Source organism: Phyllobates terribilis, unplaced genomic scaffold (assembly GCF_046119375.1).
Source record: "Phyllobates terribilis strain yellow unplaced genomic scaffold, ASM4611937v1 Scaffold_4__5_contigs__length_816908805, whole genome shotgun sequence".
Lineage (NCBI taxonomy): Eukaryota > Metazoa > Chordata > Amphibia > Anura > Dendrobatidae > Phyllobates > Phyllobates terribilis.
The window spans coordinates 739,196,715-739,221,254 of NW_027362764.1; the positions used below are offsets into that span (position 1 = coordinate 739,196,715).

At 42.0% G+C, this 24,540-nt stretch overlaps 1 protein-coding gene across 1 annotated transcript in view; it reads left to right on the forward strand.

Annotated features, from left to right (window-relative positions):
* SLC30A8 (solute carrier family 30 member 8) overlaps positions 1 to 24,293 on the forward strand; it is a 101,305-nt gene extending 77,012 nt beyond the window's left edge. Inside the window, exons 7-8 of the mRNA XM_073676792.1 lie at positions 18,800 to 18,934; positions 21,635 to 24,293. Coding sequence (XP_073532893.1) covers positions 18,800 to 18,934; positions 21,635 to 21,780 — 281 coding nt within the window. The 3' untranslated portion in view covers positions 21,781 to 24,293. The remainder of the gene's footprint in view (positions 1 to 18,799; positions 18,935 to 21,634) is intronic.
* The last annotated feature ends 247 nt before the right edge of the window (positions 24,294 to 24,540 follow it).

Genomic DNA, 24,540 nt, shown 5'->3' on the forward strand with positions numbered 1-24,540 from the left:
TGACAGGCTGAACCGCAGCAGAACGCTGCCATCCAGCCTCTCATCCCGCAGACACTGAGAAGCGCAGGCTTGCTTGCGCTGCTCAGCGTCTCTCTGTGACGACATCCAGATGAGCCGAGTTCATGTCCAATGAACTCGGCTCACCTCATGCACGTCACTGACAGCGTGGGAAAATTCTCACGCTGAAGCGGTGAGTGCAGGAGAATTCTCCCACGCTGTCAGTGACGTGCATAAGGTGAGCTCATGTCCAATGAACTCAGCTCACCTCCTGCACGTCACTGACAGCGTGGGAGAATTCTCCTGCACTCAGCGCTTCAGCGTGAGAATTCTCCCGCTGAAGCGCTGAGTGCAGGAGAATTTTCCCACGCTGTCAGTGACGTGCATAAGGTGAGCTCATGTCCAATGAACTCAGCTCACCTCCTGCACGTCACTGACAGTGTGGGAGAATTCTCCTGCACTCAGCGCTTCAGTGTGAGAATTCTCCCACGCTGAAGCGCTGAGTGCAGGAGAATTTTCCCACGCTGTCAGTGACGTGCATGAGGTGAGCCGAGTTCATTGGACATTAACTCGGCTCATCTGGATGCCCTCACAGAGAGACACTGTGGAGCGCAAGCAAGCCTGCGCTTCTCAGTGTCTGCGGGATGACAGGCTGGATGGCAGCGTTCTGCTGCGGTCCAGCCTGTCATCTCGATGTAGCAGAGCTGAAGCTGTCGTGGGAACCATGGAAAGGTAAGGATGAGGTTGCTTTATTATTTTTCTTTTATTGCAGGAGATCGTTGGCTTCAGCTGGAATGGGCGTGATGGTAAGTATGGTTTAATTTAGAACAATAAAGGATTGTGTCTTTATTTCAATTAAAGGACTTTATTCTGGGTGTTTGTGTTTTTTTTAACTTTGACTATGGGGTTAGTAATGGGGGTGTCTTATAGACGCCTCTCCATTACTAACCTGGGCTTGATGTCAGCTGGCATTATAAGCTGACATCAACCCCAACCCTATTACCCCCTGCCACCGCACCAGGGCAGCGTGGAAGAGCGAGGCTAAGTGCCAGAATTGGCGCATCCTATGAATGCGCCATTTCTGGGGCGGCTGACGGCTGGTGTTTCTAGCCTGGGAGGGGGCCAATATTCATGGCTCCCTTCCTGGGCTATTAATATCAGCCCCCAGCTGTCTGCCTAGCCTTTGCTAGCTATTAAATTAGGGGGGACCCCACGTCATTTTTTTTGGGGGGTCCCCCATTTTAATAGCTAGTAAAGGCTATGTATTCAGCTGGGGGCTGATATTAGTAGCCTGGGAAGCTCCGTGGGTATTACCCCCTTCCCAGGCTTCAAACATCTGCCCCAGCCGTCTGCTTAACCTCCGCTAGAGCCTAAAATTAAGGGGAACCCCACGCCAATTTTTTTAATAATAAATCCTTTATTTTAATACTAAATGACAAGTACAGTAACCAACACTATCACTGTACTTCATATATATGTGACTGACATGTTTCTATCTATCTAATCTATGTGTGATGCTCTATCTTTCTGTTCTAAATTGTCGGGTACCGCTGCTGAATTGCCGGCCGGCTTTTTTAAAGAGACAGTGCATGAAAACACTATTATTTTTTTAAATAAATCCTTTACACTAAATGACAAGTACAGTAAGCAACACTATCACTGTACTTATTATATATGTGACTGACATGTTTCTGTCTATCTAATCTATGTGTGAAGCTCTATTCTTTCTGTTCTAAATTGTCGGGTACAGATGCTGAATTGCCGGCCGGCTTTTTTAAAGAGACGGTGCATGAAAACACTAATATTTTTTTTAATAAATCCTTTACACTAAATGACAAGTGCAGTAACCAACACTGTCACTGTGCCTCTTATATGTGTGACTGACATGTTTCTATCTATCTAATCTATGTGTGATGCTCTATTCCTTCTTGTCTAAATTGTCGGGTACCGGTGTATGCCGCTGCTGAATTTGCCGGCCGGCTTTTTTAAAGAGAGTGTCTTCTGAGCAGTTTGTCAGCTTTTGGACACCTTTGCAGGTGTTTTCTATGTGTTTCTATGTGTTTTTGTTTGCCTGCCATTGGTTTTAACGGTGTTCGACGGTGTTCTAAGGTGTTCGACGAACAGTTCGACGAACAGTTCCTCGAACATCCCGGTGTTCGACGAACCGAACCGAACCCGAACACTACGGGGGTGGCTCAACACTAGTCATGATTACTTCGAATTCTGACAATATGAGGGTCATGCTGCAGGTAGTGCAGCAAGAAGGCACTTATGTGTCTTGCGCATCTCGGAGCCCCAAAATTATTTTCCGGGCTAGATGCAGCTAAAAATTATTATTAATTTTAAATCTGGTGAAGCTTTAGTATAGATGGCCTAATAGGATCAGTGCTGCACACTGCTACAAAGCCCAAATTATTTTCCAGCCAAGATACAGATAAACATGATTAGTAATTTGAAAGCTTAAAACGGTTGGTAGGGTGATTTTAACCAATCATCAAGCATTTACTCTCCCCAGGATGACACAGGGGTAGAAAAGTCGTTTCGGATCCATGATTTGTTCATCTTTATGAACGTGAGTCTGTCTACATTATCAGTGGAGAGCCGCGTGCGCTTATCTGTCAGCACACCACCAGCAGCGCTGAACACACGTTCAGACAGAACGCTGGCTGCGGGGCATGACAAGATCTCCAAGGCGTAAGTGGCTAGCTCCGGCCATTTATCCAGATTGGAAGCCCAAAAAGAGCAAGGGTCCAGTGACACAGTCGTGGCTTCAATGTTTTCTTGGAGATACTCCTGTACCATCGTCTCTAGGCGTTGACTATGTGTCAGACTTCTTGTCTCCTGTGGCCTTGCAAAGGATGGGCTAAAAAAGTGGTGAAATGATTCCGCAAAATTGATGTTACCAGCAGATACTGTGGTTCTGTTACGGTTTGAGTGCTGAACACTTGACGGTCCCACGGTTGGCAAGTTGGAACTGTGAGATTCACTACGTGCACCACTGGTATTTTGTGGAAAAGCACATGTAAGATTCTGCAACAGTCTCTGCTGATACTCCTGCATGCGTGCATCCCTTTCTATGGCAGGAATAATTTCTGCAAATTTACTTTTGTACCGGGGATCTAACAGTGTGGCAACCCAGTAGTCAGGATTATTTCTAATTCTCACAATTCGAGGGTCATGTTGCAGGTAGTGCAGCAAGAAGGCACTCATGTGTGTTGCGCATCCAGGAGCACCAAGTCCCTGTTGTGTTGGTGGCGAGGAAACAATCATGCTTCCTTCCTCTGTCCTCTTCCCCCAACCTCGCACAACAGAAATGTGATCAAGGTCTCCCTCATCTGATGAGTCTTCCATCAGTTCGTCCTCCACTTCTTCCTGGGCTCCTGCACCTTCCTCACTAGTTTGGCTGCTACCATGCGCCCTGGTAAAACCATCTCCCCCACCCTCACATGCCTGCCGCCTTGGTGCTGCCGACCGTCTGGACCTTGCAGATGTTAGCCCTTCCGTATACAACTCCTCCTCCTCTACTTCCTCCACCTCCTCTTGTGCCACCACCTGACTCCGAATTCTGTTTAACATGTGCTCCAGCATGTAAATCACCGGAATAGTCATGCTGATAATGGCATCGTCAGCACTAAACATCTTCGTCGCCATTTCAAAACTGTGCAGAAGGGTGCATAGGTCCCTGATCTGAGACCACTCCTCCAGCGTGATTTGCCCCACCTCTGAATCTCGTTGGCCCAGGCTATACTTCAGAACGTATTGCACCAGGGCTTGTCGGTGCTGCCACAGTCGCTGCAACATGTGCAGAGTTGAATTCCACCGGGTAGGCACATCGCATTTTAGCCGGTGAAGTGGCAGGCCCAACGACTTCTGTAGAGATGTAAGTCGCTGAGCTGCGGGATGCGAACGGCGGAAGTGAGCACACAGCGACCGTGCCCTCTGCAGAAGGCCATCTAGTCTGGGATAGTGGGCTAAAAATTGCTGGACAACCAGGTTCAACACGTGAGCCATACAAGGCACGTGTGTGACAGTGCCCCGGCGAAGGGCCGCACCCAGGTTTGCAGCATTGTCGCACACGGCCTTCCCTGGTTTCAGGTCCAGTGGAGACAACCATTCATGAAATTGGTTCTCCAGAGCTGACCACAACTCCTCAGCTGTGTGACTCACATTTCCCAGACATTTCAATGTAAAAACCGCCTGATGACGTTGAGCCCTACTGCCAGCATAGTAAGGAGGTGTGCAGGATCCCTTCTGCGCAGTTAGAAAGCTTGTGGCATGACCAGACAGGCTTTGGGTGCAGGTGGAAGACCGAGAGGAGGTTGAGGAGGCAGAAGCAGTGGAGGAACTTTGACATAAAGAGGATTGACGCACAACTCGTGGGGACGGCAAGACTTGGACAGCAGCCCCTTGTCCTGCTGTCACCATAGTTACCCAGTGCCCAGTCAGCGACATGTAATGCCCCTGTCCATGCCTACTCGTCCAAGTGTCTGTGGTGAAATGCACCCTGTCACACACAGAGTTTCTCAAAGAAGCGGTGATGTTGTGTGCGACATGCTGGTGGAGCGCAGGCACACCTTTCTTTGAGAAGTAGTGCCGACTGGGCATCTGGTACTGGGGCACTGCGACGGACATAAGGTCTCGAAAATCCTCTGTGTCCACCAGGCGGAAAGGCAGCATTTCTGTAGCCAAGAGCTTGCAGATGGTGAAATTCAACCTCTTAGCTTTCTCATGGCTAGGAGGAAATGGTCTTTTACTTGTCCACATCTGAGGGACCGAGGGCTGGCTATTGTGCTTAGACGGGGTTGATAAGGGTGTCCCCGGGAAACTGCCGGTCTGTGAGGAAGATGCAGGCGGACATGTTAGGTTGCCTTGATCCAAATGTGGTGCTATCGATGTCGGACAGCGCTCAACACCAGCTGGTGTTACCACCTCCAAAGAAAATGATGACCTGCCAATCACGCTGGCTGTTGCGGGTAAAGAGGTGGCAGGTCTGCGCCCCAAAACAGGTGTGACTGCTGTCCCCCCAGTCACAGAGGATGAAGAGGCCGCGGATGCACAAGATATGGCAGACGGTGGTTGGCCCGGCCGGCTAGGCCGCATTGTAGCACACTGAGCTTCCCACTGCAACTTATGCTTCATGTCCATGTGCCGGTTCATGCATGAAGTACTCAAACTATGTATTTTTTGGCCTCTACTTAGCTTTTGCTGACAAATGTTACAGATAACACGAGTTGGGTCATCTTTATCGATCTGAAAAAATGCCCAGGCTATGCAAGGCTTAGCACCCATGCGACCTGAAGAGCCACCACGACTTGTGGTGAGAGGCAGAGTTGTGTTTGAGGATGCAGTTGTTGACATGCTTCCAGTACTACGTCTCTGTCCAGGAAGGCGCAACCTGACCTCGTCGTCACTAGCATCTTCCTCCACCTCCTCTGCTGACCTCATCTCTTGGCTGACTGTGGGTTGACAGTAAGTGGGATCTCCAACCTCATCATCATCACCCTGTGTGTTATCACACCCGTCGTCCTCAGAGCCAACCTGTTCCTGCCCTGACAAAAAACTAAAGTTGTCGCTCCAATCAGGTATTTGAGTCTTATCATCATCTTCCTCATTGTCTCCACCAACAGGAGTTACAGTTTGGGAATGAGGGTCTACATTATGGTCAGAACCTTCTGCGTCTGGTCCTGGATCCGACTCATAAAGATTCTGAGCATCAGTGCAGATCATTTCCTCGTCTGGATTCACAGAAGCGCTGGAGTCGACCTCTGATTCCCAGGCTATAGTATGAGTAAACAGCTCTGCAGACTCAACCATCTGTTCTACCTCATACTCAGACGGGCAGCTGGAGATTTGGGAGCTGTGAGGAAGCAAGTGCGATTTGGGTGACACCTTTGAGGACTGGAGTATTTGTGATGTTGAAGTTGATGTGGAGGAGAGCCCACTTAAAGGAGCACTTGATATCCGTTGAAGCACCTGCTGTTTTTGTGCCTCATCTGGAATTTGTAGCGATTGGCGTGGCCGTAAGAAAGGGATCTTATCACATTGTCCGCTAAAAGAAGTAGACATTTTAGTTTGGCTGGAAGATGGTCTTTCTTCTGCAGATGTTACTGTTGCTTTAACACCTACCCCACGGACACAACCTTTTTTCCCCTTCCCAACACGCCTATTCCCCTTTCCACCAGCAGCAGGCCTTTTTCCACTCATTTTGGTGGTTAACTAATTCACAACTCTGGAGTTGTTTGCACAAAAAAACAATGGATGGTAACCGAGCAGAGCTGAGTGGCCAAACTGTGGTATTAGGCCAAAACTATTGGCTGGGTTAGATGCAGAAAAAAATTATATTCAATTTGCAACCTGATGGAGGTCAGTATAGATGGACTAATACAACAAGTCCCACACACAGCTAGAAGCCCAATATTTTTTCAGAGGTAGATGCAGAAAAAATATATTCAGTTTGCAACCTGATGGAGGTCAGTATAGATGGACTAATACAACAAGTCCCACACACAGCTAGAAGCCCAAATATTTTTTCAGAGGTACTGTAGATGCAGATAAAAATTATTTTTAATTTGCAACCTGATGGAGGTCAGTATAGATGGACTAATAGAGAAAGTCCGACACACTGCTAGAAGGCCAAATATTTTTTCAGAGCTAGATGCAGAAAAAAATTAGATTCAGTTTGCAACCTGATGGAGGTCAGTATAGATGGACTAACAGAGAAAGTCCCACACACTGCTAGAAGGCCAAATATTTTTTCAGAGCTAGATGCATACAAGAAATTATTTTGAATTTGCAACCTGATGGAGGTCAGTATAGGTGGACTAATAGAACAAGTCCCACACACTGCTAGAAGGCCAAATATTTTTTCAGAGCTAGATGCAGAAAAAAATTATATTCAGTTTGCAACCTGATGGAGGTCTGTATAGATGGATTAATAGAACAATACCCACACACAGCTAGAAGCCCAATATTTTTTCAGAGGTAGATGCAGAAAAAAATATATTCAGTTTGCAACCTGATGGAGGTCAGTATAGATGGACTAATACAAGTCCCACACACAGCTAGAAGCCCAATATTTTTTCAGAGGTAGATGCAGAAAAAAATATATTCAGTTTGCAACCTGATGGAGGTCAGTATAGATGGACTAATACAACAAGTCCCACACACAGCTAGAAGCCCAAATATTTTTTCAGAGGTACTGTAGATGCAGATAAAAATTATTTTTAATTTGCAACCTGATGGAGGTCAGTATAGATGGACTAACAGAGAAAGTCCCACACACTACTAGAAGGCCAAATATTTTTTCAGAGCTAGATGCAGAAAAAAATTATATTCAGTTTGCAACCTGATGGAGGTCAGTATAGATGGACTAATACAACAAGTCCCACACACAGCTAGAAGCCCAAATATTTTTTCAGAGGTACTGTAGATGCAGATAAAAATTATTTTTAATTTGCAACCTGATGGAGGTCAGTATAGATGGACTAATAGAGAAAGTCCGACACACTGCTAGAAGGCCAAATATTTTTTCAGAGCTAGATGCAGAAAAAAATTTGATTCAGTTTGCAACCTGATGGAGGTCAGTATAGATGGACTAACAGAGAAAGTCCCACACACTGCTAGAAGGCCAAATATTTTTTCAGAGCTAGATGCATACAAAAAATTATTTTGAATTTGCAACCTGATGGAGGTCAGTATAGGTGGACTAATAGAACAAGTCCCACACACTGCTAGAAGGCCAAATATTTTTTCAGAGCTAGATGCAGAAAAAAATTATATTCAGTTTGCAACCTGATGGAGGTCTGTATAGATGGATTAATAGAACAAGACCCACACACAGCTAGAAGCCCAATATTTTTTCAGAGGTAGATGCAGAAAAAAATATATTCAGTTTGCAACCTGATGGAGGTCAGTATAGATGGACTAATACAACAAGTCCCACACACAGCTAGAAGCCCAATATTTTTTCAGAGGTAGATGCAGAAAAAAATATATTCAGTTTGCAACCTGATGGAGGTCAGTATAGATGGACTAATACAACAAGTCCCACACACAGCTAGAAGCCCAAATATTTTTTCAGAGGTACTGTAGATGCAGATAAAAATTATTTTTAATTTGCAACCTGATGGAGGTCAGTATAGATGGACTAACAGAGAAAGTCCCACACACTACTAGAAGGCCAAATATTTTTTCAGAGCTAGATGCAGAAAAAAATTATATTCAGTTTGCAACTTGATGGAGGTCAGTATAGATGGACTAATACAACAAGTCCCACACACAGCTAGAAGCCCAAATATTTTTTCAGAGGTACTGTAGATGCAGATAAAAATTATTTTTAATTTGCAACCTGATGGAGGTCAGTATAGATGGACTAATAGAGAAAGTCCGACACACTGCTAGAAGGCCAAATATTTTTTCAAAATTAGATTCAGTTTGCAACCTGATGGAGGTCACTATAGATGGACTAACAGAGAAAGTCCCACACACTGCTAGAAGGCCAAATATTTTTTCAGAGCTAGATGCATACAAAAAATTATTTTGAATTTGCAACCTGATGGAGGTCAGTATAGGTGGACTAATACAACAAGTCCCACACACAGCTAGAAGCCCAAATATTTTTTCAGAGGTACTGTAGATGCAGATAAAAATTATTTTTAATTTGCAACCTGATGGAGGTCAGTATAGATGGACTAATAGAGAAAGTCCGACACACTACTAGAAGGCCAAATATTTTTTCAGAGCTAGATGCAGAAAAAAATTATATTCAGTTTGCAACCTGATGGAGGTCAGTATAGATGGATTAATAGAACAAGACCCACACACAGCTAGAAGCCCAATATTTTTTCAGAGGTAGATGCAGAAAAAAATATATTCAGTTTGCAACCTGATGGAGGTCAGTATAGATGGACTAACAGAGAAAGTCCCACACACTACTAGAAGGCCAAATATTTTTGTGGTATTAGGCCAAAACTATTGGCTGGGTTAGATGCAGAAAAAAATTATATTCAATTTGCAACCTGATGGAGGTCAGTATAGATGGACTAATACAACAAGTCCCACACACAGCTAGAAGCCCAATATTTTTTCAGAGGTAGATGCAGAAAAAATATATTCAGTTTGCAACCTGATGGAGGTCAGTATAGATGGACTAATACAACAAGTCCCACACACAGCTAGAAGCCCAAATATTTTTTCAGAGGTACTGTAGATGCAGATAAAAATTATTTTTAATTTGCAACCTGATGGAGGTCAGTATAGATGGACTAATAGAGAAAGTCCGACACACTGCTAGAAGGCCAAATATTTTTTCAGAGCTAGATGCAGAAAAAAATTAGATTCAGTTTGCAACCTGATGGAGGTCAGTATAGATGGACTAACAGAGAAAGTCCCACACACTGCTAGAAGGCCAAATATTTTTTCAGAGCTAGATGCATACAAGAAATTATTTTGAATTTGCAACCTGATGGAGGTCAGTATAGGTGGACTAATAGAACAAGTCCCACACACTGCTAGAAGGCCAAATATTTTTTCAGAGCTAGATGCAGAAAAAAATTATATTCAGTTTGCAACCTGATGGAGGTCTGTATAGATGGATTAATAGAACAATACCCACACACAGCTAGAAGCCCAATATTTTTTCAGAGGTAGATGCAGAAAAAAATATATTCAGTTTGCAACCTGATGGAGGTCAGTATAGATGGACTAATACAAGTCCCACACACAGCTAGAAGCCCAATATTTTTTCAGAGGTAGATGCAGAAAAAAATATATTCAGTTTGCAACCTGATGGAGGTCAGTATAGATGGACTAATACAACAAGTCCCACACACAGCTAGAAGCCCAAATATTTTTTCAGAGGTACTGTAGATGCAGATAAAAATTATTTTTAATTTGCAACCTGATGGAGGTCAGTATAGATGGACTAACAGAGAAAGTCCCACACACTACTAGAAGGCCAAATATTTTTTCAGAGCTAGATGCAGAAAAAAATTATATTCAGTTTGCAACCTGATGGAGGTCAGTATAGATGGACTAATACAACAAGTCCCACACACAGCTAGAAGCCCAAATATTTTTTCAGAGGTACTGTAGATGCAGATAAAAATTATTTTTAATTTGCAACCTGATGGAGGTCAGTATAGATGGACTAATAGAGAAAGTCCGACACACTGCTAGAAGGCCAAATATTTTTTCAGAGCTAGATGCAGAAAAAAATTTGATTCAGTTTGCAACCTGATGGAGGTCAGTATAGATGGACTAACAGAGAAAGTCCCACACACTGCTAGAAGGCCAAATATTTTTTCAGAGCTAGATGCATACAAAAAATTATTTTGAATTTGCAACCTGATGGAGGTCAGTATAGGTGGACTAATAGAACAAGTCCCACACACTGCTAGAAGGCCAAATATTTTTTCAGAGCTAGATGCAGAAAAAAATTATATTCAGTTTGCAACCTGATGGAGGTCTGTATAGATGGATTAATAGAACAAGACCCACACACAGCTAGAAGCCCAATATTTTTTCAGAGGTAGATGCAGAAAAAAATATATTCAGTTTGCAACCTGATGGAGGTCAGTATAGATGGACTAATACAACAAGTCCCACACACAGCTAGAAGCCCAATATTTTTTCAGAGGTAGATGCAGAAAAAAATATATTCAGTTTGCAACCTGATGGAGGTCAGTATAGATGGACTAATACAACAAGTCCCACACACAGCTAGAAGCCCAAATATTTTTTCAGAGGTACTGTAGATGCAGATAAAAATTATTTTTAATTTGCAACCTGATGGAGGTCAGTATAGATGGACTAACAGAGAAAGTCCCACACACTACTAGAAGGCCAAATATTTTTTCAGAGCTAGATGCAGAAAAAAATTATATTCAGTTTGCAACTTGATGGAGGTCAGTATAGATGGACTAATACAACAAGTCCCACACACAGCTAGAAGCCCAAATATTTTTTCAGAGGTACTGTAGATGCAGATAAAAATTATTTTTAATTTGCAACCTGATGGAGGTCAGTATAGATGGACTAATAGAGAAAGTCCGACACACTGCTAGAAGGCCAAATATTTTTTCAGAGGTAGATGCAGAAAAAAATTAGATTCAGTTTGCAACCTGATGGAGGTCACTATAGATGGACTAACAGAGAAAGTCCCACACACTGCTAGAAGGCCAAATATTTTTTCAGAGCTAGATGCATACAAAAAATTATTTTGAATTTGCAACCTGATGGAGGTCAGTATAGGTGGACTAATACAACAAGTCCCACACACAGCTAGAAGCCCAAATATTTTTTCAGAGGTACTGTAAATGCAGATAAAAATTATTTTTAATTTGCAACCTGATGGAGGTCAGTATAGATGGACTAATAGAGAAAGTCCGACACACTACTAGAAGGCCAAATATTTTTTCAGAGCTAGATGCAGAAAAAAATTATATTCAGTTTGCAACCTGATGGAGGTCAGTATAGATGGATTAATAGAACAAGACCCACACACAGCTAGAAGCCCAATATTTTTTCAGAGGTAGATGCAGAAAAAAATATATTCAGTTTGCAACCTGATGGAGGTCAGTATAGATGGACTAACAGAGAAAGTCCCACACACTACTAGAAGGCCAAATATTTTTTCAGAGCTAGATGCAGAAAAAAATTATATTCAGTTTGCAACCTGATGGAGGTCTGTATAGATGGATTAATATAACAAGACCCACACACAGCTAGAAGCCCAATATTTTTTCAGAGGTAGATGCAGAAAAAAATATATTCAGGTTGCAACCTGATGGAGGTCAGTATAGATGGACTAATACAACAAGTCCCACACACAGCTAGAAGCCCAATATTTTTTCAGAGGTAGATGCAGAAAAAAATATATTCAGTTTGCAACCTGATGGAGGTCAGTATAGATGGACTAATACAACAAGTCCCACACACAGCTAGAAGCCCAATATTTTTTCAGAGGTAGATGCAGAAAAAAATATATTCAGTTTGCAACCTGATGGAGGTCAGTATAGGTGGACTAATAGAACAAGTCCCACACACTGCTAGAAGGCCAAATATTTTTTCAGAGCTAGATGCAGAAAAAAATTAGATTCAGTTTGCAACCTGATGGAGGTCAGTATAGATGGACTAATAGAATGATGCTATGCCCAAAAGATTTTACTTCACTAGGTGCAGTAAAAAAATTGGTATTCTATACACAGGTGGTATATCTTGCAACACAGATAGGCTACTCCACTGACTAATACACTCTGCAATAGGCCAAAAAGGATTAGCTTTGCTAGATTCAGCCAAATGCTGTGAAAAAAACTTGCACAGCACTGGCACAGACCTGCCTGGCAAAAACTGATAGGAACTGATGTAACCTAGTCCTGAAAAGGACTCCAATTACAATTAGTCTTTACTCCCACAACCTATCTATTTAAAAGCACAGACCTGCCTGATAAAAGTCATAGGAAATGCTGTAACCTAGTCCTTAAAAGGACTGCAATCACAACTATTCCCTACTCCCAAGCTATCTGTATATTTGTGCGAAAATTGGCTTGAAATTAACAAGGTATAGCGCACACAGCAACAGCGGTGCCGTCTAACACGCAGCTGCAGCAGTGAGAAAATGGTGGCGACGGGGAAAATGGCTTGGTCTTATAGGGCAAGGACATGTGACATACACTGCCAATGACACATGCCCTTGCTTGTGTGAAAAAAAGCACTTCGCTCCGTGTGTGCGCTGCTGATAGGCTGACAGATTGCACCTCCCCACTGTAAATGCGGGAAAGAGAAAAAAAAATGGAGATCTTCATTGTTCCTGCAGAGATCCATCCCCTGCCCCTCCCCCCACCCCGCTGTACACTCAAACTGCGTATTAACATTAATTTTCATCATTACTGAGAAAAAATCCAGTTATGATTTTGGTGCACGAACAGTTATCGAACATAACCTCGAACAGCCGAATTTTTCTCAAATTGTTCGTGTTCGCCGAACGGCTCGAACACCGCCCAAAACAGCTCGAATTTGAGATTGGCGAACAGTTCGAGTAGAACAACTCTCATCTCTACTTGGAATGTAGCTACCGTGCCAAGATCTGGGCAGGTTCTAATGGCCAAGCTCCATGGAAACCAACTGTACACTATGTAAGAGAAAAGCTCTCATTGCAGGAAAAAAACAGTAGATAGATAAACAGAGAGATAGATAGATATTCAATAAGAATAGAAGGCAGCACTCCAAAAATTGTGAAAAAATGGGGACTTTATTAGTCCATCAGATGTGGCCAAAAAAATTCACAATTTTTGGAGTGCTGCCTTCATTTCTTATTGAATACATAATATTGGACAACGGAATCATTGTCTGGGAGGCCGTGCACCCATTTTTCATGTCTGGTGCTGTTCCGTTTTCTTATTTAATAGATAGATAGATAGATAGATAGATAGATAGATAGATAGATAGATAGATAGATAGATAGATAGATAGTTTTTAGTTGCAAATGCAATACATACAAATTGTTGAACTTTTTTTTTTACTTTACTTGCATTTCTAGTTATTGTGGCTTTTTCCAAAATCTAGGTATTCCATTTTTGCTGTTTTTTTCTCTCCTGGACATCCAATGTTTTTCCCCTCTTTTGCTTCTTAGTCTAAGAGCTCACTCAGACATCTGGTTTTGGTATATGAGTTCTATCCATGTATTTCACATGTAGCACTTGTACCTAGAGAGTTGGATTAAAATCAGCCATACAATTCTATGGGTACGTGAAAAAACTCAGACAGCACTCGGATTCCATCCAAGTGGTGTCCGCTTTTAACAGACTGCTACAAGAGAGAAGGTGGAGAATTTTTTTTCCTCATTCAGTAAACACTGATGATACTCGGACCAACTTGGATGAAACCCTGATGAAAATTTGATGAAACTCTGAACAAAATCACCAATGAAACTAGAACCGTTTTTCTTGTACATGAAAAAATGGATGTCTAAATGAGCCTTAGTCTTAGTTTACCTGGGGTTAATGTTTCATGGTTGTATTATATGTACTCCCCACACTTGGGGCCCTTTTTTTGTCTTGTGGCTTTCGCTGCCAATTTTTTTGTGCCATAGTCTTCAAAATGACTCACATGCTTGATTAATTTATGCGCAAAATCAATAATGCTCTTTTTTATGCATTTGACCTGTTTTGTGACATTTTAGAGTAAAATTTTTCACAAAAGACAGCTTAAAAAAGGCACAAATTGTTCAATAAACTTGTCTTAAATCAAAAAGTCACTAACTGTGGTATTCATGCAAAAAAACTGGTGAAATACAAAGATAAATTGTGCCCACGGATTTGTAACACAACTTGTGCTAGAATCCAGGTGTATTTTGCATAATAAATCCTTCTAATTTGTTTCAGTAATTGAATTGAAAGTTTATTTTATACACATATACTGCTTGTACTTATAAGCCAGAAATCCATAGTGTCCGTTAAGTCTCTCTGGACTGCACCAAGCTGTTAGTGTTGCTCCATTTTACCAGATGTTTCCCTATAAATTCTTGGTATTAAAGAGAATCTTTCACCAAATTTTTCATGTTGAACTGGACACAAAATGTAACTATGACATCAGAGCGGAATAAATTTTGTAAATTTTGTTTGTCTTTTTATAATTTCACCTCTCCATTGCCTAGATATTGGCAATCAAAGTATTTGCCACCTAATGAGTTAACTTTTTTTAAAGTCCAAGTGGATGTTATCAGATATTTTCCAATGGGGCATGTACTTCTTCTACCTATATGAGATGCCCAAACATAAGTAGGAAGCAGCACAGCCAAAAATACCACACTCCCACCATAGCTTATGTTTCTCAGTGCGTGAGTTGTAAGGATACAGCTCCGATCTCCTGGACTAACCTCCTGTATGATTAGAAAGTGTTGAGACATAAGAGCACTGATGACTCACACCTTTCAGATAAGGTCCTTGTAGGGACAGCATAGCTGAGTTTAGCTGTGTTGAATTACAAAGCCTGATATCACATCTCCTCCACTCATAGCTCTGTCAGTTCTGCTATACTATATCCCTGCACACTGCCTGTCTGGAGATGAGTCTCACTTATGATTGTTTTGCTCATAGCATTTTGTAATCCCTCTGCAGTGAGAGCAGAGCTGGTCGTCCTTATGTCTCACAGAGGAGTGGCTTGTAGTGCTCTCATATAGAGTAATTAAAAACTGCCCTTAGAACAACAGACATAAGTTAGATTCATCTCCAGACAGACAGTGACGGGGAAGGGCAATACAGCAGAGCTGACAGTGCTATGAGAGGAGGAGAGCAGATAGAAAGTTTTCGGTGACACAGTTAAACTCAGCTGTACTCCCCCTTCCCTCTAAGGGACCTTATCTGAAAGGTTTGAGTCATCTGTGCTCTAATCTCCCAACATTTTCTAGTCATGCAGGAGGTTAGACCTGGAGATCAGAGCATTATCCTTACATCTCAACACTGAGAAACCCAAGTTATTGTGGGGGTGTGTTCTTTTTCTGCTTTGTTGCTGCTTGCCTATGACTGGACAATTCATACAGGGAGAAAAAGTACATGCCCCTCAGTGAAAACTATATAATAATACCCACTTGGACTTAAAAAAAAGTTAACTCATCAGGTAACAGATACTTTGATTGAAAATATCTTTGCAATAGAGAGGCAAAATTAAAAAAACTTTTTTTTTCCACTCTGAAGCCACTATTATATTGTGTGTCCAGGTCAACACGAAAAAATTTGGTGACAGTTCCTTTTTAATTAAGGTCTCCACACACTTAAGACACTTGTTGACTACTGACAGCCATTCTTGCTAACTCACCCATAGATCAGGACGCTTGCCTTCGGTACGCATGTATGTTTTTTCAAACATATCAGTCAACTCTATCTTATTTCCATCTTATCCTTTGCAGGAACTGAGGGTCAGATATGTTTAAATCCAAAATGCCTAATCCTTCTTTCCCTTGAGATTAGCCATTAGGCAGAGGCTGTTGACCCCTATGTATACTAGATTGTCTGTGGATCCTGATGAAATATTGTCCAGGTGAAGCAAAGATGAAACCCGAATAAATAAGAAAATATGGGATTGAGAATAAACTTTCTCAAGGATAATAAGGTTGTAAAGTAATGATTAAAATGGGGAAAAATACCAAAAATGGGCAGAAACCTAAATCAACATTGGACCATAGTTGATATGAGCTAGATTCAATTGGTTATATTTCTTAAGATTCTAGTCCGAAAGCAAAGGGACAATAGCTAAAGTCTTACAGATCCCGCTTATGGCCATACTCTTCAGTTTAGTTAATAGCTGAGTAGTGTGCCCCCACCCCAGTTAGCTACAGAAGAGTCACAATAATAGACTGTCTATAGACCATTTACTAAGCCGAGATCATTGGTCTATATTCACATCTTGACATGATTGTAGCTTAGCAGACCATTTGGCTGCCATGGGGCCCTCAGACAGATAGGGCCCTCTCTTGATCGTGATTGAGAACTTTGCCCCCCTCCATAAGAACTGTATTTTTAACAAACAACAGGATGGGAAATTGGTCCAAGAAGAAGGGCAAAGAAGGGGGTAAGCAAATAAACCCAGGAATATAATAGGGTTCCATTTTGATTTTTGGTCTGAGGTCCTTCTTGTAAGCTCATGATGTTTATCAAGTTAAAGGGTATTCCCAATTCACATAATGACTGTAACATCCCTGGCGGCGTGCTTGCATGGAGCACCACCTCCCACCATGCAAGACCGCAATCTTACCTGTCAGTCCATGCTGCACTCTTTGCTCCAGTACCTGTTCTGTCCATGTCTCTTGTCTGATTGCTTAGGGCGTCGGCGCGGCTTTCTGCTTGTTCCTTATAGCTACTGTGTGCACAGTCCTAATGCATCCCCAGTCTATTGCTGTGAGTCACTGGATACTTAAACCCCCTCCACCCAGTAGGAGGTGCCTGAGCAACACTTTCACTCAGTTTGTCTTTTGCAACTGAGGTGCCAGGTCCTGTCCTGACTCTAGTCTTTCCGCCACCCTGGGGGCTGAGTACCCAGGGCCTTTTTCTGTACCTGTGACTTCTAGTCTGCTTCCGCCACCCTGGGGGCTGAGTACCCAGGGCCTTTTTCTGTACCTGTGACTTCTAGTCTGTTTCTGCCACCCTGGGGGCCGAGTACCCAGGGCCGCTACCTGTATCTCTGACTTCTAGTCTGTTTCCGCCACCCTGGGGGCTGAGTTCCCAGGCTCATTCTTGTATCTTGTTCCCAGTTCAGTTCCTGTCTGAACAGTGTCCTAGCCCGTTACTTGTTTCTCTCTATGTCCACACCTTCCCTTTGCCTGCAGTGTCTGAACCCGCACCTAACTCCAACTCGTTGTCTCTGTACTTCTGTTTGTAAGTTTTGTTTCCACTCGCTACTTCATTGTAAGTACCTTGTGTGTATCTGGTTCTGCTTGTCCCCTTTCCCTGCCTCCGTATCTACCTCCGGTGTTCTAACCATCTTCCTGTATTTTCCAGTCTGTTCCATGTGAACAGAGCCCAGAGAGTGGTTCCGCTCTGTTCCGCTTGTTTACCGCACCTGCGGTTCTGTTCTGCTCTGATTGCTCGCCGCTCCGGGGTTGCGTCCTGCTTCGCTAGTTTACCGCACCTGCGGTTCTGCTCCACTCTGCTTGTTCTCCGCACCTGCGGTTTTGCTCCGCTCTGCTTGTTCACCGCACCTGCAGTTTTGCTCCGCTCTGTTTGTTCTCCGCACCTGCGGTTTTGCTCCGCTCTCCTTGTTCTCCTCACCTGTGGTTTTGCTCTGCTCTGCTTGCTCACCGCACCTGCGGTTTTGCTCCGCTCTGCTTGTTCACCACTCCTGCGGTTTTGCTTCGCTCTGCTTGTTCACCACACCTGCGGTTTTGCTCTGCTCTGCTTGTTCACCGCTCCTGCGGTTTTGCTCTGCTAGTCCACCGCACCTGTGGCTCTGTTCCTGTATCCCAGTCTGTACTGGTCCCTATCCAGTCTGCGTTCATACCTGCCAGTATCAGCCTGTCTGCATTCCAGCCATGCCTGTCAGCACCCACCTGCCTACATACCAGCCGTGCCTGCCAGTACCCACCTGTCTGTATACCAGCTAACCTGCCTGTTCCTGCATTCCCCGGTGTGGGTCAACAGCTGTGACCGGGGTCTGACCTGGAGTAGCACCTGGTCCCTCTGCTCGGTTCCTCCCTGGTTCACGGAGTCAACTGAGCCGCCGTGCGACCTTGGTCGGACTGGGTTGATACTTAGTTACGCCCCTCCAGGCACTCCTCGGTTCATGGTACAGTGGGATCACTAATCACGCTCACGCCAGTCAGTCCGGGCGCGAGCGTAACAATGACATATCACTAAAGTATACCACCATGTTATAATGGCTTGGGGGTCCAACCTCTAGGACCCCACAGATGCAAAAAATAAAGGGGCTACAATACTTTTGTAGAGCTGTGTCCTCTACTCCCTTGAGTGGCGGTACGTTACAGCTCTCTGAACAGCTGGGTGACCGGGGTGCAACCGTGTAGGGAAAAACAGTGTAGGGTTCACAGCACCATAAAGCTGCTGTAGCCCCTGACTTATTGCAGTCCCAGAGGTTTGACTCCCACCGAGTATAAAATAAACCACACATTTTTAAGACCTGTAGGTATTGGAAATAGCATAAAGCATAGATTATGATCCTATGGTCTGCATGGTGTGTGCTCTTACCTTGTAGAACCTTATAAGAACAGGTAGCTGACATTAAGCTCCATGACCGATCCATCAGACTCGTTATTACCACTAAGTATCTTACAGGACCTCATTTTGCCCTACAGGAGTCCCCCGAGGGATTAATTACAGCGCTGTAAAGCAGAGTATTCTTGCAGTCAATGGAGTTAAATCGGTACACAGCCTACATCTCTTGGCTCTAACAACGAACCAAGTCATCCTCTCAGTTCATGTTGTCACAGGTCAGTAAATGTATGTGTGCATCGAACAAAAGTTCAATTGTTGGCCAATAAAGCCATTTTTTTGTGCTTTTATAGCAATGCGTTACCTGTCATTCAACCTCAACTCCAGCTTTCATCACAGTGTGCTTTACTGCTGAGACGGCTGCTCGGCTATGAGATTTTTCTATCAGCGAGTACAATGGCTGAGCTTCTGAGTGACCCGTGTGCCACCGCAAATATCTGTAGCTGGCGAGGCATCAGTCACTTACACAGTATAGATGGAGTCTGAAAAGACAACTTCTATAACTAATAAAAGGGGAAAGTAAACTTTATTGGACTGTTCAAAGCATCAAGAGCAGCGATCATCAGAGATTTATATAACGAGCTCGTCTAGGGCACAGGTTCTCAAACTTTTTCTTTTGGGGACTCACCAGAAAGTTCAAGGTGATGTCTAGATCTCAGCATCTTTGGTGTTAGTCCATGCCAAAGTTAAAAATATTTCTCAATTTTCCCACTTTTGTCTCATGAGCTGAATATCATTAATCCTTAAAAAAAGAGTCAATTATTATTTTTAAAAAAATTTTTCCCCTCTTCTTCTTTCATCGATACAGCCGTATGAGGGCTTGTTTTTTGCAGAAAAAAAATCCGACATTGTTTTTTAGATGCATGATTCTCTAGGACAGTGTATTTATGGCAGGACTCAACTTGTATTTTTGTTTTTAAATTACATTAGTGGTTAAATGAAGTTCTGGAGTTTCCAAAAAGAGAAAAATTATTTTGTGGCTATTTTCTAAGACCCATAACTTTTATTGTTCGGTTGATGGAGCTTTGTGAGGGCTTGTTTTTTATGTGCTGAGCTGTAGATTTTTGATGATACAATTTTTGGGTACATACAGTGTTTTATATTGTAATTTTGGGGGGAGATTTGGCGATTGAAAAGCGGCACTTTTAGATTTTTTTTTCTTCTTTACGCTATTTATCTTATGGGTAAAATGATTTTACATTTTGATAGATCAGATTTTTATGGATGCAGCAATATTGAATAATATGTTTTTATTTGAATTTTTTTCTTTTTTTTACTTTTAGTCTCCATAGTGAACTTGAACCTGAAATGTTTGCTATTTTATACTATTTACTGCAATACTTGCAGTATTTCAGTATGTTGTGAGAACCACAGTCTCCTATGAGGTCCGGACCTGTGGCTGGGATTCACAGGAGTACCGAGAGGAACTTTCAGCAGATCCCCTATGGCAACCAATCAGCACCCTACGATCATGTTATTGGGGGACCAATGGGCGCCCGAGCGTATGCCCCACAAAGATCTCGCTATCTAAATGCCAATGTCAGAGATTCAGAGTGACACTTAAACAGCAGCGATTGGAGCTTGCTCTGTTTGCAGATGTTGGAGGTAGGTGCTGACTGTATAGCACAGCTGACACCTGCCCAGTTTGGAGCAGGCTCAGCTCCTGAGCCTGCTCCATACATCTGCAACTGCTACCTGACCTAATAGTATGTCACAAAGTGTGAAGGGATTAAAATTAGCACAAATGAGTTTATAAGTTTCCTAATCCAGATATAAGGAACTGCCAGAGAAAAGCATGCACAACTTATGCCTCTTCTGTAAAAGAAGCCTCTCCTCTGACCCAAGCCGGCCCTCAGTAACATCTAGGGAGCAGTTTTTGAAGCAGTGGTCTAGACCCCTTAGAAATAAGGCATATTCTCTCTTTCCAGAAATGTCTCCATAGGTTGTGCATAGAATTGTGGCTCATAATAACAATCTAACTGATTGGAACTGGGCTGTAATAACAAATATGTCCACTAGACGACTGTGGCGCTGTTTCTGGAAAAAAATAAGATCCTTTTTTTTTATCTTGGATTGCAAATGATCATTAAAATTAGGTTCGGTTCTTGCTGGCATCATGGATTCCTTTTAAAATAAAAGCCATGAAGCTGTGTTGGGTCTGTTGAATGGAGGTGTTTTTTTTTGTCTCTATGCGTCTTTTACCTTATGGGTTAATTAATTTTGTATTTTGATAGACTGGACATTTATATACTGTTTGTGTCGATACCAGATTCTTTTTTTATTTAATTTATTTCTTTATTTTTAAACTAGGAAAAGGATGGGATGGGGGATGATTAAAATTTTTGAAAACATTTTTTTTTTGCTTTATTTTCTTAGTTTTCCTAGGGAACTTGAACCTGCAATCTTTTGATCACTTATACTACACATGCTGCATTTCCTTCAGTATTTCAGTATATATATATATATATATATATATATATATATATATATATATATATATATATATATATATATATATATATATGGTTTCCTATGAAGCCCAGGAAGTGGCTCGGCTTCTCAGGAGTACCAAAATGCCTACCATGAATACCTTCATCAAATAACTCCTCAGTACCCCACGATCACGTCGTGTGGGGCTAATAGGAACCAGTATGAACGCGCACGGGTGAATGCTCTATTAAATGCCACAGTCAGAGATTGACAGCCATATCTAAATTGTTCAGCAGCAGTGATCAGAGGTAGCTCCGTTTGCTGCTGGTTCAGACAGTCGTAATCTGCCACGTGTGGGGCGGCTTTAGCTCTTCATCCCCTTCCACACTTGCAGATGCCAGTGCGGACGTACAGGGCCTAACAGTTTCACTTAACCCTATTTCTAACACATTTCATTTTAATCTTTGACTATTAATATTTTTTTTCAGATGTCTCCGAAGATTCTATGAGAATCTTAAAGGATGTTACCAGGAACATATTTGACAACTTCCCCTTCCATTCAGTGACCATTCAAGTCGAACCAATCGAAGAGCAGAATCCAGAGTGTATGTTCTGTTATGAGCCGGGAGAATGAGCCAAGACTTCAAAAAGTTCCACAACTAGAATTTAAAAGACCATTGCGCTGAAAACACTGAGAAGGGTGTATAGGGAATAATCAAAGGATGAATGAACTGCACTTAGGAATTATTATACAACAACAAATTTTTTTATTTTGATTCTATTACTAAAATTGCTGGTAGAGATATCATAAAATACATAATTACGTAATTGTTATAAAACAAAGGAGTCGAGCTGTATGAAGGAGGTGACCTCTAGATTGGTCTTCCAGGGATCAAGAGCTAGTTAAAACCTGTAATAGATATATAGAAAGGACTATCATCACTAACCAGTGGGTTTAGATGTTTTAAGATATAGCTACTGATTATTAATTTTTACCTTTTTGATGAGAAGTTTCTCTAGAGGGAAAGAGGATGAAGGTGGTCCTCTTGTCGAGTGAATTGTCAGGATAATGCTGTAATAGAATAGCTAGTTAGAGGAAGCGGGTGTTAAACTGTTTCAGTTAATTAATTTATTATTAAATGACTCACATGAACAGTATAAATCTTGGTAGTGGCAGGTAACTGGAAATATCCCCCAGGTGGAGGGTATATTATACAATGGGTATCAGTTGGTGTCTCTGGTAAACCTGTAACATAAGCTGGGTTTAAACATTTATTGTGTGTTTAAGCTGGATTCATCTAGTTATTCAGGAATTTACCTGGTTAATTTGGGGTGTTACTGTTGGTGATCCTTATTGCCCCTGTTGTTTGTTACCCTTTTGTTGGGTTTTTGCATAAATCCAGAAATCTACTATAAAATAAAATATATTATGTTAATGTCATTGATTAAATGAAATGATACCCCAAAACGAATGATGCTGATATAAAGATCAATTAGTATGATAATTGAGGCTCACCTTAAAAGTGGACTTAGGTGTAAATGAGAAGGGTGCCTATGTTTGTAAAGAGCAACCTTCATAGAGAAGAAATGACAGCTGGTGCAGTTGTTAGTGCAAATCACTGGTAGAACCCAATAAACTGCATTCTGGTACTGTATTGCAAATTCCTATGTTAGGGACCAATTGTGGCCTGTGTACGTACCAGGGAGGCAGTGCAATGATCGTTGGTGATACAGCACTATACCTTTACATGAAGCCCAGGTGGTAGCCTTGTGATTTCAGAGGGCTGTTTGCGATCCGTAGAAGATTTCCTGGTTTAGATGCCTCGGTTTAGTCTTTGGAGTCCGTGCAGAGATGATGGCTGCAGTAAGTGTCAGAGTCCCGGCCGGAGACTCCGACACTAAGATGCAGCGTGCGGCGTGTGCCGGGCGTTCCGGAAGAGCTACTGGAGGACTGCAAGGATGAGAATATACAGTCTCTGGAGCAGTACGATATTTTGCAATGTGAGCTTAAAAAATGTACAAAAAATGGAAATTGACTACTGTCCACATTGCCAACAATTCTTCCCTTCTATCAGGCTCCATGGAAAGATAGTCGGACATATTGAAATGAACCAGTAATTATATACTCTTCCACTTACTGGGTACTATTATACTGAAAAAGGATTTGGCAGACTTCTGAAAGGCTTGCAATTGGATGTATACATCAGGAAGCATCTGATCATACATAATCTCAGATGATTAAAACTGACAAATGATGATGTCTGTCTGATGACATAACGCACTGGAATTATTGTACTATTTCCAGTTTTTTTTTCATGTGGAATTAGGTTCAAATGATCCATCAACCCATGACTGGTAATGATCCATTAAATAACTGATGACTGGGGATGATCCATTAAATATCTGATGACTGGGGATGATCCATTAAATATCTGATGACTGGGGATGATCCATTAAATTAATCCCTTACTGGTGATGGTCCACTACAAATAGCTAGTAACTGGAGATGATCCATAAAGTAACCGATGACTGGAGATGATCAATTACAAATAACCCATGACTAGAGAAGATCCATTACATAGTCAATGACTGGAAATGATCCATTACAAATAATCAATAACTGGAGATGATCTATTCTAAATAATCAATGACTGGAGATGATCCATTACAAATATCCCTTGACTAGAGACAATTCATGAAATAACTCATAATTGGAGAAGATCCATTACAAAGAATTAATGACTGGAGATGATCCATAAAGTAACTGATGACTGGAGATGATCAATTACAAATAACTAATGACTAGAGAAGATCTATGAAATAACCCATAACTGGAGACTATTCATTACAAATAATCAATGACTGGAGTCGATCCATTACTCAATGACTGGAGATCATCACTTACAAATAATCAAAGATTGGAGATGGTCCACTACAAATAACTCATGACTGGAGATGGTCCATAAAATAAACCACAACTACAGATGATCCATCATAAATAATTTATGACTACAGAGGATCCCTTTTATAAGAATTCATAACTGGAGTTGATCTATCAAAAAAAAAAACACATGACGGCAGATGATTCTTTACAAATAAGCTATGCCTTAAAATGATCCATCAACTTAAGAATGACTACATGTGTGACTGGGCGAATAAGTTAATGGGTCAAGTGGGTTCCTGTAATATCTGTTGTTTCCATTACAAAGGCATTAGATTATTAAAAACAGCATTGTAGTTCCTTGAATGTGTCACCATCTTCATCATGCACGTCTCCCATCTGTTCAAAGGTTGTTTTTAATTAGTGTAAAATAAAGCTGGTTTTCTTTCACTCCAAGTTTATTTTGGAGGCATAGACCTAGAAATAGAAGTAAATCTACCAGTGTAGGGGCCC